The sequence below is a fragment of the Mastigoproctus giganteus genome, chromosome 11, assembly GCF_048544385.1.
Source record: "Mastigoproctus giganteus isolate SK-2022 chromosome 11, ASM4854438v1, whole genome shotgun sequence".
In the NCBI taxonomy this organism is placed as follows: domain Eukaryota; kingdom Metazoa; phylum Arthropoda; class Arachnida; order Uropygi; family Thelyphonidae; genus Mastigoproctus; species Mastigoproctus giganteus.
The window spans coordinates 57609375-57627505 of record NC_143585.1 but is presented as its reverse complement, the minus strand read 5'-3'; the positions used below and the strand labels follow the sequence as shown (position 1 = coordinate 57627505).

Here is an 18131-nt window from a genome sequence, read left to right as displayed (position 1 = left end):
ATACGGAGGATGCGGAAAGGTCAGGGAATGACCACCGCATATTCACAGAGCAATATGGCCTTAGTTGCTAATGCTCCTAAAAACCAGATAACTAACTAATAGAAGGGGACGAGTCAAAGAGCGTATGCTCACTAACAATGACCTCTCCCTTCTTAATGTGGGAACAAACACCTTTCTTTTTCCACATGCCTACCCATACGTTTTCTGCCATTGATCTTTCTGTCAGCTCCCCTCCTCTTCTCCCTTCACTTACGTGGGAGGTAGAGGGGAACCTGTATGGAAGTGATCACTTTCCCTTGATAATCACCCTAATTACTGGGAGACCTTGTCTTCCTGTCAGGTTACCACTATGGAAGTTTGATCAGGCTGACTGGAGTGCCTTTCAATACCTGGCAAATTTTGACCATCTGCAGTCAGTTTGGAGCCTATCAATGATGCGGTTACATACATAACAGAAAATATTTTCCATGCAGCTGCAACTACAATTCCAGAAACGTCTACGTGGTTTCCTCCCTTTCCAAAACTATGGTGGAATCCAGAATGCACAGCAGCCAAAAAGGCTCAAAGCAAAGCTTGGGGGATATTTCAACGATATCCTACTACTGTCAGTCTATTAGCCTTTAAACGTGCATGAGCCAGAGCATGCTGCATCAGCCATCAGAGTCAAAACGAATTGTGGATCTGTTTCACCTCACCCAGACGACCAGCCCTAAGGTGGTCTGGGAAAAAATCTGAAAAATGAAGGGGAAAATACACAGCATACTCCTCATCAGTCCTGTAACATAATGGATGTACACAGACTCTACTGCAATAGCTAATACTCTTGGGGAAACATTTTCTGACATCTGATCAACGTCATCTTACTCCCCAGAGTTTCTGGTCTTAAAGCACTACACTGAAAAACAGGCCCTTAAGTTCACATCGAAGGGTTCCCACTCATATAATGGGCCATTTACTATCCACGAGCTGAAAACAGCACTTGCCCGTACAAAGGCTACCGCTGTTGGACCAGACAGCATCCATTATGAAATGATTAAGCATCTTTCACCAGAATCCATGGACCTTCTGCTCTTCCTGTACAACATAATCTTTCTTGAAGAGCATTTTCCGGATACCTGGCACAAGGCAACTATTCTTGCTTTTGCCAAGCCAGGAAAGGATCCCAAATCTCCGAAAAACTATCGTCCTATTGCTCTGACCAGCTGTCTGCACAAAATATTGGAGAGAATGGTCAATGCTCGTCTCTTATGGTATTTAGAATGAATGACCTTCTCTCCCGCTTTCAGTGCAGCTTTCGAAGAAACAGGTGCACACTGGACCACTTAATTAGACCAGGCTGTCTGAGATGCTTTCCTAAAAAGAGAACACAGTGTCCATCTTCTTTGACATGGAAAAATTGTACGACACAACTTAGAGATTTGCTATTTTAAAAGACCTTTACAACCTTGGTCTAAGAGGTCATTTTCCCGTTTTTATTAAAAAAATTTTTATCCTGCCGTCATTTCCAAGTTCATTTAGGATCCACCCTTTCCCGACCCTTTTGCGAAGAGGAGGGGTTACCACAAGGGTCTGTCTTAAGTGTCATGCTTTTTGCCATTAAAATAAACTATTTCCGAACAACTTCCTCCAACTATAAACAGTGCGCTCTATGTTGATGACTTCAGCATATTTTCTCAATCATGCAATATGAGGGTTATTGAGAAACAACTGCAACAAGCTATTGACCGTCTCAACTCCTGGGCCACGGCCAATGGTTTCAAGTTCTCACCAGAGAAGACCGTTTGTGTCCATTTTTGTCGCAAACGTAACCTCCACCCCAAGCCTGAATTACGACTTGGGCAAAGCACCATTCCGGTTGTATCAGAGACGAAATCGTATCAGATTCTTGGGACTCATTTTTGACAAAAAGCTGACATTAGTCCAACACATTCGTTAGCTACGCACAAAGTGCATGAGAGGGATTAACATTCTCCGCTCTCTCTCTTCTAATATGCATCTGCCAGAAATAGCACTGTTCATTGGCTTGACCCCATCCACCAACAGGTCATTCATATTGCTACTGGTGCATTCAGAACATCGCCTGTCCAAAGTCTGCATGTTGAAGCAAATGAATCACCCTTTTCACTTCGACGAATGCAGTTGTCTGTACAATATGCCTTCAAGCTGAAATCCCCGCCAGATCACCCCACGTGGACATCCATTTTTGAGCCACGATGGGAAAATCTTTATAACACACGACGGACCGCCAATCCCCATTCGGCATTCCTGTTCAAGAGCTATTCAATAAACTTAACATCTCGGTAGACAAGGTTGCTCGATCACCAAAGCAGTCCCTTCCACCCTGGCATGCACAAATACCAGCATGTGACTTCTCACTCAAGATTGTTAAGAAGTTTAATACTCTGTCTTCTGTCTACCTTCAGCTCTATTCACAACACCGTGCAGAACATTTTGACTTCTTGCCAGTTTACACACACGGCTCGAAGTCAGAATCGTATGTGGGATCTGCTGCTGTTTTTCTAGATAATACTATATTAGAGCAGATACCCCTTGACTGCAGCAGTTACACTGCTATAGAGTTAGCTCTAGATCACATAAGAAAACACCGATACCAACAATGTATTATATATGCTGATACATTGAATGCACTACAGGCTTTATCAGTGGTATCACACACTAATCAACCAGCCCTGTCCTGAATTCAGCAGATAATATACACCCTCTATGCAGGTGGATTCGATATCGGCTTCTGCTGGATCCCCAGTCACATCGGGATTAGAGGAAATGATTTGGCTGACACTGCAGCCAAATTGGCAACCCTGACTGATAATCTTGACCTGTTAGTCCCCTATACAGACTACATGCAAGTAATCCGTAGTAACTTACATTCTCAGTGGCAAGATTCGTGGCATCGCCTGGTTACTACAAACAAACTGTCGAATTACGCCTATGATCCATCTTTGGCGGTCCAGCTTATGCAGGGATAGCAAAGCGGATGTTGTTCTTGCTCAGCTCCACATAGGACACTGTCAGACACACTTCTTTTTGTTGAGGGCTGATGACCCTATGTGCGAGCAATGCGACACCATTTTATCCTTTCAACATATTTTATGTGATTGTACCAGTTTTTAAAAATGCTCGTTTTACTGCTTTTACCCATCTGACTGAGCCATATACACTCAGTCAGCTTTTAAATGACAATGACAATGTGTCAGCAGTTTTTAAATTTTTAAAATCGATTAATATATATACACTCATATGAAATATACAATTTGCTTTTATCATTGTACTGATTTTATCCAGTGATATGCCTTTATATATATATATATATATATATATATATATTAGTAAATTAATAAGAGGAGTTTACCTCAATATAGTACGTGGAACACTTCCGTATGATACCCTCCAGAAATTAAAACGGAAAAAACGAAAAAATCGACAACTTACCGGTACATTAAAGTAAAATATAAATAATTAAAGTAAAATATAAATAATTAAATAATCAATTTAACACAATTCAAAATCAATTCAAAACAATTAAAATTCAAATTAACGCAATTAAAAGAATCTAACGAAAATATTCAAAACGATTTTCCTTCCTGAAGCTGACAATGCTTTTCGACCGACTGTCGTGATCACAGGAATGAAAATTACCGAATCAGGCTAAACCTGCAACTTAAATAGTGATTATGTGTCTTCGCGCATGCGCGTAAAGGTCCACGCATCGGAGATCAAATATGGCCGCCGAACATTAACAGAATTCTCATGTAATTTAATTTCAACAGTTTCTGCAATTAATAGTCGCGTATAATTACGTTGAACGTTAAGTATTTTGGCCTCGTTAAATAAAAAAGTATGTTTTTCGTTAATGGCATGAAAGGCTAATTCTGACGCTGCTGAACGAGAAGCACGAACTGAGGCTTCGTGTTGATTTACACGGATATTAAGAGAAAACCGCGTCGAACCCTGATAGGACGAGTCGCAGTCACCGCAAGAAATGTTGTATACTAGATCATTAATTTGTGTTGCGAACGCCGAAAGAACCGAGCGATTGTTCAGTATAGTGTGTAACTTCCGTATAGGCCTAGCTATAATTTTAAATTCGGTATCTTTAAAGAATCTGTTAAGCTGTTTGTGCCACTGTTCAACATATGGGACAGAAATAAAGTATTTTTTGATATTACTATTGTTGATTGGTGCAGTATTTTGTATCCTATCCTTAGCTTGTACCCTAATTCGATTTATTGTGTTAATGGGATAACCCCTGTTCAAGAATCTGCTAGTTAATATTTGTATTTCTGAGTCTAAAGCAGAATCCGTCGTTGAATATTTATAGGCATTTAGAAATTGATTAAAGATAATCGATCTTTTGTAGGTGAACGGGTGGTAGCTATTATAATGTAGAAGCATACCGGTGTTTGTGGGTTTTCGATAGATGCTAAATTGTATTTTGTTCGAGTCCCGGGTAAGCGTGAAATTTAGAAAGTTTAATGACTTAGTATCCGTATCTTCCCTTTCCAATGTAAATTTGAGTCTAGAATGAATATTATTAAACGAATGTAAAATGTCTTGGATAGTACTACTATCGGTAATAACTAGAACATCATCTAAATACCTCCCATAGTATGTGATACGGGGACGAAAAGGTGTCAAACGTATCTGTTCAATCGTTGAGAGATAGATCTCTGACATTAAGCCACTCAGGCTCAAACCCATTGGTAATCCAAAAATTTGTTTGTACACCTTGTCTCGAAAGGTGATGTAGTTAGCCTCAACTAATAGTTTAATTAAGTGAAAAATCTCCTTTATAGGCAGCTTCGTATAATTAATCGGTGTCGAGTTTTTATTTAACATATCCCAAATAATATCTAATGTGTATTCAACGTTTACATTCGTATATAATGAGGTAACATCTAATGAGAATAAATTGTCATTGTCGCCGAGTCTACAGTCTTTAAGATTATTAAATAATGTATCGTAATTCTTAATCCCAAATTGTATAACCTGTCTAAAAGGTTTTATAATGTTATATACATGTGTGGCTAAGGCTGAAAATGCCGAGTTCCTGTAGGAAACAATAGGTCGAATCGGAAATCCAGGCTTGTGTAATTTTACCTGACCAAAAAGTGCAGGAATATTGTATGTTCTGGACTTCAATTCCTTCAACTGAACCATAGTAATGTAGTCGTTTTTACGATATGTGGTTAACGTTTTATTGTATTGATTTACCAAATTGGTAAACAGTGTCGGGTCCACTTCACAATAAGTGGAGGTATCAGATACAACTGAATCTAACTTATTAATATAATCATGTTTATCTAGTATTACCACTGTATCTCCTTTATCTGCCCTCTGTATAATAATGTCCTTATTTTCTCGAAGTTCTCGTAAAGCTGAACTGTCATGTGTATTCAATTTAGGAAGTCGCGTTTCTTTTATGTTATTCACTACTTGGTTAACTTGTTGAATAAATACATCTTTTTGTGTATTGAGTACACAATACACAAAACTCATAGAACATATTGAGTATTACAGCTCTGATTCATACTATCTAATTAATTTTCAAACTCTTATTGACTATTTCATTCACTTCCTGTCTCTCCAGTAGTATACAATCGATACACACAATTATGGGAGATTTTTTGAATGGCTTGGTACAAAATTACATTAAATCTACACTAAGGTACTCGGCCCAAAGTTACCATATTTCTTTCCTAAAATATTGCCTTCAAAACAACATCGTTCCGAAGTTTGCCAGGGTGAATTTAAATCAAAAAAATTTCAGGCATAAAACAACTATCACTGGCGACATCACGTAATATTGTTAAGCTTGCCTTAAAATCTCGATATTCGGATAAACAAAAATACCTTTCCCAGGTTAGGAAGCTTCGCGATAAATTAAAAAATTATCTACATCCGAACGATTGGTCTGTTTTGAAGACCTCCATAGATTTGCGACGGGAAGCACAAGCCTCAGAAATAAAAAACAGACACGTTAATAAGTTGCAAACATTATCGAATAGTTCAAGACACGTTCATGCGAATTCTAACACATTGTCGCGAGCTTGCGACCAAGTTCACACGAGTTGGGTGACATCCCCCCACAGACACATAACGCACTACCACAGAATATGTCGGCTAGTTCACGAACACCCCCTCACCCAGTATCCAACGAACCGACATATCAACAGGTTACAAATCTTTCCTCGTGTACACTATCGCAGGACCAGATTTCACTTTTATCCAAAGGATTAAATTATAATTTACCACCTCGAAAGCTGCCAAAAAAACAATGCGTAATTGATATTGAATTTGGACTTCGTAGTGTTCCACAAAAAGATGTATTTATTCAACAAGTTAACCAAGTAGTGAATAACATAAAAGAAACGCGACTTCCTAAATTGAATACACATGACAGTTCAGCTTTACGAGAACTTCGAGAAAATAAGGACATTATTATACAGAGGGCAGATAAAGGAGATACAGTGGTAATACTAGATAAACATGATTATATTAATAAGTTAGATTCAGTTGTATCTGATACCTCCACTTATTGTGAAGTGGACCCGACACTGTTTACCAATTTGGTAAATCAATACAATAAAACGTTAACCACATATCGTAAAAACGACTACATTACTATGGTTCAGTTGAAGGAATTGAAGTCCAGAACATACAATATTCCTGCACTTTTTGGTCAGGTAAAATTACACAAGCCTGGATTTCCGATTCGACCTATTGTTTCCTACAGGAACTCGGCATTTTCAGCCTTAGCCACACATGTATATAACATTATAAAACCTTTTAGACAGGTTATACAATTTGGGATTAAGAATTACGATACATTATTTAATAATCTTAAAGACTGTAGACTCGGCGACAATGACAATTTATTCTCATTAGATGTTACCTCATTATATACGAATGTAAACGTTGAATACACATTAGATATTATTTGGGATATGTTAAATAAAAACTCGACACCGATTAATTATACGAAGCTGCCTATAAAGGAGATTTTTCACTTAATTAAACTATTAGTTGAGGCTAACTACATCACCTTTCGAGACAAGGTGTACAAACAAATTTTTGGATTACCAATGGGTTTGAGCCTGAGTGGCTTAATGTCAGAGATCTATCTCTCAACGATTGAACAGATACATTTGACACCTTTTCGTCCCCGTATCACATACTATGGGAGGTATTTAGACGATGTTCTAGTTATTACCGATAGTAGTACTATCCAAGATATTTTACATTCGTTTAACAATATTCATTCTAGACTCAAATTTACATTGGAAAGGGAAGATACGGATACTAAGTCATTAAACTTTCTAAATTTCACGCTTACCCGGGACTCGAACAAAATACAATTTAGCATCTATCGAAAACCCACAAACACCGGTATGCTTCTACATTATAATAGCTACCACCCGTTCACCTACAAAAGATCGATTATCTTTAATCAATTTCTAAATGCCTATAAATATTCAACGACGGATTCTGCTTTAGACTCAGAAATACAAATATTAACTAGCAGATTCTTGAACAGGGGTTATCCCATTAACACAATAAATCGAATTAGGGTACAAGCTAAGGATAGGATACAAAATACTGCACCAATCAACAATAGTAATATCAAAAAATACTTTATTTCTGTCCCATATGTTGAACAGTGGCACAAACAGCTTAACAGATTCTTTAAAGATACCGAATTTAAAATTATAGCTAGGCCTATACGGAAGTTACACACTATACTGAACAATTGCTCGGTTCTTTCGGCGTTCGCAACACAAATTAATGATCTAGTATACAACATTTCTTGCGGTGACTGCGACTCGTCTTATCAGGGTTCGACGTGGTTTTCTCTTAATATCCGTGTAAATCAACACGAAGCCTCAGTTCGTGCTTCTCGTTCAGCAGCGTCAGAATTAGCCTTTCATGCCATTAACAAAAAACATACTTTTTTATTTAACGAGGCCAAAATACTTAACGTTCAACGTAATTATACGAGACTATTAATTGCAGAAACTGTTGAAATTAAATTACACGAGAATTCTGTTAATATTCGGCGGCCATATTTGATCTCCGATGCGTGGACCTTTACGCGCATGCGCGAAGACACATAATCACTATTTAAGTTGCAGGTTTAGCCTGATTCGGTAATTTTCATTCCTGTGATCACGACAGTCGGTCGAAAAGCATTGTCAGCTTCAGGAAGGAAAATCGTTTTGAATATTTTCGTTAGATTCTTTTAATTGCGTTAATTTGAATTTTAATTGTTTTGAATTGATTTTGAATTGTGTTAAATTGATTATTTAATTATTTATATTTTACTTTAATTATTTATATTTTACTTTAATGTACCGGTAAGTTGTCGATTTTTTTCGTTTTTTCCGTTTTAATTTCTGGAGGGTATCATACGGAAGTGTTCCACGTACTATATTGAGGTAAACTCCTCTTATTAATTTACTAATATCATTATCAACGTAGAACATATTGAGTATTACAGCTCTGATTCATACTATCTAATATATATATATATATATATATATATATATATATATATATATATATATGTGTGTGTACTCTTAATGAAGTAACCTTTTTAAAAGGTTACCAGTCTCATCTTTCTTGAATTTTAACCTTTTCAGGGCCCACTATAACCTTGTTGTTTTTGCGCTTCAAAAATCAAAATCAGTCAATCAAGCAGCCCTCATTAAACCCAGTAGCAACAACAATAGCCTTGTCATACCTGGCATTTTAGCAGTTTCTCACAGTGCCGAGTGTGAGAGAATATTTGCCAAATTAGAAAAAGAAAAACTTGAGTTCAGATCTTCTTTTTCTGCTGAAGCTTTGGAATTTATCCCAATGGTAAAGTTTAGACTGTAAGACTAATGTGATGAATGAAACTTTAATTCAACATTTCGGAAGAGGACAAATTTTGCCAAAGTATCTTTCTTGAAGCAGTCAGAATCAGTTGATGTATAATAGAATATCCAAATGGACAAAAATGTTAAACTAATGTTTAAAAGAATACTGTACTGGTACACAATCTCATTGCTATTTTTTTTATAAAATGTGTATTTTGCCAGTGAAATGTAATTTTTTAGTGTAGTCTGGACTTATGTGGTTGCTAATGCTTTGAAATAATTATATAAAAAAAGGGCCATTCTCCTTATGCTCATGGAAAAATATGTATTGAAATCAGTATATTAGCTGCATGCAGTATTCAAGTGCTTCATATACTGAGGCACTACACAACAGTGCAACCTCAAAACAGACCAACATGAGAACATAGCCAAATTTGTATTGTTGAAAACAGTTGGTATAAGTGGAGGCAGTACTAAGCATGATATACAGAAATATTTGTGCTATTATGATAATTTTTGTTTGTGATTACTGAATTGATGTAGTTATGACCTGGTGAATTACTGGTTTGATGTAGTTATGACCTGGTGAAAATATGTATAATTTTCTTATTTTATCTTCCAGAAGAACAGGATATAAGGTAGTTCTATATATATTGGATGAATGACAGTCATAAATATTGGGGACTCCACTTTATTGCGAATTTGTGACTTCTTTTTATATTGCTACTTTGGAAAACCTTTTTTTGTACTACACTTCTTAATTCTTCTAAATATTTTATCGACGTTTTTTTTTTCCCTCTTAAAGTATTAATACTATTCATCTGGAGTGTTATTAAAATGTTAATACTCACATCTTTTCACTTTAATTGTTGATCTTTTATTTCCATTAGACCCAAAACAAGAATGCATATAATTTGGCAAAGGATATCTTAAAGAGAACTACTAGTACAATAGAGCCATATATTCAGGCAGTAAGTATAGAACTTTATTGTTGACTGTTTCTGTTTGCTAACTAGAAATATTTCTATGAGGAGCATAACTAAATAAATGTGCTAGGATTCTGTTGCTTTAAAACGTTGGTCAGCTGATGTAAGAAATCTTATTCCTTTAATAATATTGTTTGAACATCATTTTCAGCAACTTGAATGCTGTTTCCTACTGAATAAAATAATGTACTTAGGGACTCAAAACTGACTACAGCTTTGAGCATCTGTGGTTATTAAATTGTATACCATTTTAACAGCATGGCATGGCATGCTCTGATGAGTATCCATGGTTCTCTGCATAGTCATTTTTTAGTCGACTAAAATCAATTAACTGCAGATAATCTTCATGTCACATAGTTTCCTGCTTATTTCTGTGTACAGGAGAGTATGAATGGTGAAGGGATATGAGGCACTCAGTGTAAGAAGTAAAGGAGCTTATTAAATCAATATCTAGAAGTGCGAGCGTGATAAGGTTAAAGGTGGAAAAGTCAGGATGCACTGTGTAATGTAGTTGGTCAGAAATTAATCACCAACTTGGAATTGAAGATTAATCCAGGCATCTCTAATCCAGCTGTGGCCCCGAGTGCCAAGCGATTAGTTTCTGAACTATCTCCAGTACAATTTTATAGTGTTTTTTTCCCTAGGGTGAGTACTAGTGCTTTCATAAACCCTCCTCCGCTAGCAATGTCACTTCTACACTTGCTAGCAACATCACTGCTAACCCCACTTGCAACATTACTGCTACCTCTGCTAGAAACATACTACTCTCCTACTCTTCTGATTGCTTAGTCACTGAATTGCACTGCTCCTGCCTCCACGTGGCGGAGCCCATAACCTAGGAGGAGAAAGTCCCTCCCTGGGGCTTAAAGGAGCAACCATGGACTTAAATAATTTTCTACCTTTAGAGCCATCAAGCTCAAGGACAGAAATATCCAATGAAAATGATGCTAACCAACCTTCGAAGAGAAGCACAGCATCCTAACATAGCTAACTTTCTGATGATACACTCTCTGTCCACTCAGCCTGTGGGCAAGTTATTGCCATTTATGACCCAAAAATATTTGAAATCTATTGTTGGATCACCAAAAATGGTGAAGTGACTACAATCCAGAGACCTCCTAGTTGAAACAGCCACCTCCAAACATTCTGAGTGGCTATTAAAGACAATGACATTTGGTGGGGTGGGCTGCCAGTATCTGTTACTCCCCAGAATAACTTAAATTCACTGAAAGGCGTCATTACATTGTCTGAGGAATTAGTTCAGGAACTTGGTAATCAGTGTGAAATGAATAACGATTAAAAAAGATGAAAATCTCATTCTAACTTGATCCATCATTTTAACTTTCAGCACTCTTGATATGCCATCCACAGTAAAAGCTGGCTATTTAAACTGCTGAATTTGGTTGTACATTCCAAATCCTCTTTGTTGTTTTAAATGCCAGAAATATGACCACTCTTAGCAGGCATGCAGAGGTAACACCATCTGTCTTATATGTGGACAAAGGATCATATACATGCAGATTGCTCAGCCTCAACTCCCATTTGTCCCAACTGCAAAGGAAGCCACATTGCCTTTTGTAAATCATGTGAAATGTGGAAAACCAGAAAGCAAATTCAAAAAATACCAAATGGAACATAGTCACATATCCTGAAGCATGCAGACAAATTATGTTGACCATGCCTAGTCTATCCTATGCACCTCACACTCGAAGCTATCTTTAAACTGCAGTTCAAACAGATGTGTCAGTGCTACCCAACACCTCTCTGGTGAACTGGGTTAAAGTAACCTTATCAGCCTCCGGAAAAGATACTTCTAAAAACTAAAACCAGTGAAGCAACTAACGCTCTAATTAGTATCCAAACTGACATCCAGTGGCCTTGCATGACGTTGAAAAATTTAAAACTACTAAAGACAGCAAGAAAACCATATCACCCACACATATGGAAGTGAACATATATTCAGATTATGAGGAACCCACATAGAACTTCATGCGAATAACACTGTGGATACCGGACTCCCCATCTTCCCAAAAAAATGAACGGAAAAAATGCTCTGCATGCAAAAAGTAGTCAGATAAATAATTCTCAGCTAAACCTAAATAAAGCACATCATACAATGGATTTGCAGAGGAAAAGCAGTCATTGTGATGACTTAAAGGATTTATTTGCTCAATTCAATCCCATAAGTGTATGCCTACAGGAAACATTCTTGTCACCACAAGTTTTGGCAAAATTTTTAAATTATTTCATGTGCAGATAAGATAGGAGCTCAGAGTCTCCTGCATGTGGAGTAGCTGTTCTTATTAATTCTAAGATACTGTCCAGGCCCATCCAGTTATGAACCACCCTAGATGCTGTGGTAGTTCGTATTGCATTGGTTATTTCAGTTACTCTTGTTTCCATTTATATTCCACCATCTCCACCATTTCCTCATTCAGAACCTAATTACACAACTCCCATCTCCAGTTTGTCTTTTTAGTGATTTTAATGGCCACCATCCATTATGGATTTCCACTACAATGGACACAAGAGGCAAATTGATTGAAGAATTTATGAATAATAATGATCTTAATTTACTAAACTCTGTATCTCCCCCCCCTCGACGTGGGCACCTGTACATGGTGAGGGGACCTCCCAGTGATGCTGCTTGTTTTCCAGATTAGCATCACTGGGATCTAATGCCCATATCTTGGTTCCAGGGTTACATCATTGGAATCCGGTGTGTGCAGCCGTGCGCTGCGACCCGTGGAATTCAGAAAGGGCAATTATCCTGGTGGTTGAAGGGCCCAGCCTTGATACACCACTTTGGCCCCTGCTTTGACAAGACGCGGGTGGTCCTGGACCGGCCCGATGGATCAATCGGCGGGTGGTTCTTACTGCTAGGGTCAACTGCATTCCAATAAGTCTCCCCCCTTCCCTTTGGTCCTGGGACGGGATCAAGGCTTATTGGAAACATGGGTATGATGCTCCTGAGCGAACTTGGCGTCCCATTCGTGTACGCAGTACTTGCTAGTTCACGAGTGGGCGTCCCCTCATAGGGCTCCGTGATGGGTGAAGTACATAGGGCATCTGAAATTTTCATTTTACTCCCAATGAGTAATTTAAATCCAATTTTTTCTGGGGCCCCAACAAGGCCCCTACCTAATCGATCAGATGAGAATAACACCAATTCTGTCAAAAGAGCCAGAACTGAGGATAAAACACCATCTATAACACCATTTTCCTCATTCTACATTCTACCGGAGAGCAGTCAATTGGGAAGATGTCACCCTTCTTCATCCAGAAAGGATTAGAAGGGTTGGCAGGATCACCAAAATCCGTAAAACGGCTGTGTTTTGGTGATCTTTTAGTCGAAGCTTCAAACACAAAGCAAGCAGAAAGAATCCTGAACGTGGCATCCATGGGGGAATGCTGATCAGTGTAACACCCCACAAAACTTTGAACTCTTCACAAGGTGTCATTTCAGAGTGGGATCTTCTTCATGTCTCTGAAGAAGAGATCTGCTCTGAAATAAAAGACCAAGGAGTGACGGCTGTCAAGAGAATATCAATGCAGAAGGATGGGAATCTCGTCCCTACCCGAGTTCTCATCCTAACATTCAACACCCCACGGCCTCCAAGTTCCATCAAGGCAGACTACTTAAACTGCCCAGTGAGGCTTTACATCCCAAACCCATTGAGGTGTTTTAGATGTCAGAAATACGGCCATTCACAAACAGCTTGTCGTGGTAATCCTGCCTGGGCTCGATGTAGTATGAAAGACCACGAGAGCAAGGAATGTTCAGCTTCCAAACCAATTTGTATAAATTGCCAAGCAGAGCACCCTGCCTATTCTAGAGCATGCCAGAGGTGGAAGGACGAGAAAGAAATTCAAAAAATAAAAACAGAGCTGAACATATCCTATCAGGAGGCCAGAAAACGCATTCACCAATAAATAGCAGGAAACCTTCATACGCCCAGAAGGTTTCTGCGAAGTGGCCCCAAAATCAGTACACAAACTGACATGACTGTACCAACAAAAGAGTCATTTACTCTAATTGCAAGCTATTTATTGCGTTCACAAAAGCCCACCCAAAAAACACAGTCAGCTGCCACTCCTATTTCCGTACCTCCTAATGCTCCACCACTACCAAAACCAAGTGGTAATAAAAAGGTGCAAATATCAGAAGAGTCACCTGCAATACAAGAAAAAATGGATGTCGAGGATAAGGAGCTATCGGATGACCCAGTCCTGGAAATCTTTGCAGAAGAAGATATGGACACAGGCCAACGACCTGTGTTTCCAAAGAAAGATAAAGCCAAGACTGAGAAAATGAAGCCCTTAGCCCTTCAGAAACCACCTGATGGACCCAACAAATCCAAATAATGGGTAAGTTTAAATTTCTACGATGGAATTGTCATGCATTCAGTCGAAATAGTGACGACATCAAGGCGCTCCTGAGTAAGCATGAAGTGGGGCATGAAACATGCCCCACTTCACAAAAAGCATGAAAACCTACTTGCTTTTGCTTACAGGAGACGTATTTAAAGGCAAATGAGGACCCATACTTGTGTAACTTTTTAGTTATTCGAAAAGACAGATGCGGATGGACCTGCCCACGGAGGGGTCACCATCCTTGTTGGTAACCACACCCCATTTCAAGCTACACCACTTACCACCAACTTAAAGGCTGTAGCAATTCAAGTTACTGTCGGGTTTCTCTTAACTGTTTGTTCCGTCTATTTGCCACCTGGGAACGACATCCCCCAGGCAGATCTTGATGATCTCATTAGACATTTGCCACCCCCTTTTTTGTTACTAGGGGATTTTAATGGACACAATACTCTGTGGAGTAGTGCCGACATCAATGGAAGGGGTCGGACTATAGAGCACATGCTTGAAAACAATGACCTGGCCCTGCTAAATGTTGGACTTAACACATTTTGTCACATGCCTACCCATACTTTTACCGCGATCGATCTCTTATATGCTCGCCCCCTCTCCTTCCCATGTGTGCATGGGAAGTTGAAGACAACATTTATGGCAGTGACCACTTCCCCGTGATATCCACCCTTTGCAAAAGGAGACCATGCCACCCATCTAGGATGCCACAGTGGAATGTCACGCTGACTGGAATGCTTTCAAAGATCTAACATCATTTGATATCAACACAGTCAGCAAGGAACTGATTAATGATGCGGTAAAGTACATTACAGACACTGTTGTCCAAGCAGTGGCAATTGCAATTCCAAAGACTTCGACTCTGTTTCCACCATTTCCAAAACCATGGTGGAATTCTAATTGCACTGCAGCAAGAAAGTCTCAAAACAAGGCATGGGGTATTTTTCGCCAGTACCCCATCACACATAACTTAATAACATTCAAACACACATATATTCTAAAGCACATTATGTAAGATGTCAGAGTCAGAAGGAATCTTGGATCAAATTCACATCTTCTATCAACCAGGCTTCATCATCTAAGCTTGTCTGGGATAAAGTCCGGAAAATGAAGGGGAAATACGCATCACACCCTTCCTCGATCCTGGAGTATAATGAATGTGCAATTGCAGACCAAACTGCAATTGCAAACACTCTTGGGGAGATATTTGCTAAAGTGTCTGCCAAAACATCTTACCACCCTGAGTTTCTGGCCCTCAAACAAAATGCCGAAAGGCAACATTTGAAATTGTCATCAAAGAACTGTGAAGAATGCAATCAACCCTTCACAGAATGGGAAATGAAAGCGGCACTATCACTATCCCAGGCGAGTGCTGTAGGGCCAGATGACATCAATTATGAGATGATTAAACATCTTTCGTCTGAATCTCTGGATCAGTTGCTCTGTTTGTACAACAGAGTTTATCTTGAAGATGAATTTCCGGACTCCTGGCATAAGGCAATCGTGCTTGCTTTTCCAAAGCCAGGAAAAGATCCAAAATTTCTGAGTAATTACTGTCCAATTGCTGTGACAAGCTGCTTGTGAAAGATCCTGGAAAGGATGGTGAATGCCCATCTCATGTGGTATTTAGAAGCGAATGACCTCTTTTCCAAAGTTCAATGTGGTTTCCGAAGGAACAGGTCAACACTTGACCATCTTATAAGACTGGAAACATCTATCCGAGATGCTTAAAGGATTAAACGCAAACACCTGGTGTCAATTTTCTTTGGTATCGAAAAAGCGTATGACACGGCTTGGAGATTTGGAATCTTAAAGGTTATCTATGATCTGGGTCTGAGGGGCCATCTAGCCCTCTTCATTAAAAATTTCTTATTGAACCGGTCATTCCAAGTTCATGTCAGCTCTGTTTTTTCTCAATCTTTTTATCAAGAGGAAGGAGTCCCCCAAAGGTCAGTGTTACACTTTTCACTATCAAAGTTAATTCTGTTACTGAACAGCTTCCTCCAACTGTAAACAGCACCCTCTTTGTTGATGATTTTAGCATCTTCTGTCAGTCATGCAACATGAGGGTTATTGAACGACAATTGCAGCATGCCATTGACCATGTCAAAACTTGGGCAATGGCTAATGGTTTCAGGCTGTCACCTCAGAAGACGGCTGTGTACACTTTTGTCGCAAACGAACCTTCACCCTGAACCAGAACTCAAACTCGGACAACACATCATTCCAGTAGTACCTGAGACAAAATTCTTGGGTCTCACATTCGATAAGAAGTTGACATTTTTACCACATATCCGTCAACTGTGAACAAAGTGCACGAGGGGATTGAATCTCCTTCGTGCCATCTCCTCAAATAAATGGGGGGGGGGCAGACCGATGCACTTTACTCCACCTTTATCGTGCGCTTGTTCGTTCAAAATTAGACTATGGGTCCCAAGTGTATGCATCAGCTAGAAATAGCGTACTACGGTGGCTAGACCCACTCCAACACCAAGCCATCCATATTGCTGCTGGAGCATTCAGAACCTCTCCTGTCCAGAGTTTATATGTCGAAGCAGGTGAACTACCACTATTGCTCCAATGAAAGCAGTTGTCGCTAAAATATACCTTTAAACTAAAATCCCTGCCAGACAACCTAACGTGGACTTGCATTTTTGAGCCACGATGGGAATCCTCTATAAAATCCGTCAGATTTCTAACCGATCCTTTGGCATTCGTGTCCAAGAGCTGCTCAGAGGCTCAATATCACAGTAGACAATGTTGCCTAACGTGGACTTGCATTTTTGAGCCACGATGGGAATCCTCTATAAAACCCGTCAGATTTCTAACCGATCCTTTGGCATTCGTGTCCAAGAGCTGCTCAGAGGCTCAATATCACAGTAGACAATGTTGCCTGGTCACCAAGGTATCTACTTTCACCCTAGCATGCTCGCTTACCTTCATGTGACTTCTCCATTAAAAGTTGGGGTAAGGCCATAACTCCATCCTCTGTCTACCAACAACTCTATGCTGCCCACCGATCTGATTACTCTGATTTTTTGCCTCTGTTCACCGATGGCTCGAAGTCAGAGTTGTCTGTAGGAGCTGCTGCTGTCTTTCCAGATAGTACTATATCTGGGAAGATTCCCCACGAATGCAGCATATATACAGCTGAGTTGTATGCTATAGAGCTAGCCTTCGACCACATTAAAACTCGTAAGCACCAAAGATGTATGGTGTACACTGACTCTTGATGTATACTGCAGGCTTTATCGGGGATGAGGTATAATCCTCATCCGTTTGTGATCCGGATTCAGCAGACGTTACATTCCCTGTTTGAGTGTTCATTCAATATCCGTTTCTGCTGGATCCCAAGCCACACTGGGATCGGGGGAAATTAACTAGCAGATGCTGCGGCCAGATCACCAGAACCCCACAACACTTATTGCCTGTTAGTCCCCTATACAGGCTACAGGCAGCCAATACATGCTAAATTTCTGTCCCAATGGCAAGCATGAGCAAGTCACAAACAAGCTCTATCAGATAAAACCTGTAATCTGACACTGGCAGTCTAGTCTGCGCAGGAACCGCAAAGAAGAATTTGTTTTAGCTCGTCGCCGCATAGAACACAGTCATCTTACACATGCTTTTCTGCTGAGGACAGATGACTGCCCTATGTGCGAGAACTGCAGCACCATTTTAACTATTCATCACATTTTAACAGTGTCCACGTTTTAGACATGAACGTGATTTATATTTTACCGCTTTTAGTCATCTGGCTGAGCCTTATACACAGATTTTATGCGACAATGACCATGTGTCTGTTGTTTCTAGCTTTTTAAAATCAATAAACTTTTTTGCTCGTATCTAAAATTAAAATTTACATTTTATTGTGATTTTTTATTGATTT

The 18131-nt window shown here is 39.3% G+C and overlaps 1 protein-coding gene across 4 annotated transcripts in view; it reads left to right on the top strand.

Moving 5' to 3' along the window:
• LOC150078026 (sister chromatid cohesion protein PDS5 homolog A-like) overlaps positions 1-18131 on the top strand; it is a 797139-nt gene that overhangs the window by 150110 nt on the left and 628898 nt on the right. For all 4 annotated transcript variants that reach the window (XM_090384327.1, XM_090384329.1, XM_090384326.1 and 1 more), the window contains exon 8: positions 9767-9847. In XM_090384327.1, the coding sequence (XP_090240453.1) occupies positions 9767-9847 (81 nt within the window). The remainder of the gene's footprint in view (positions 1-9766; positions 9848-18131) is intronic.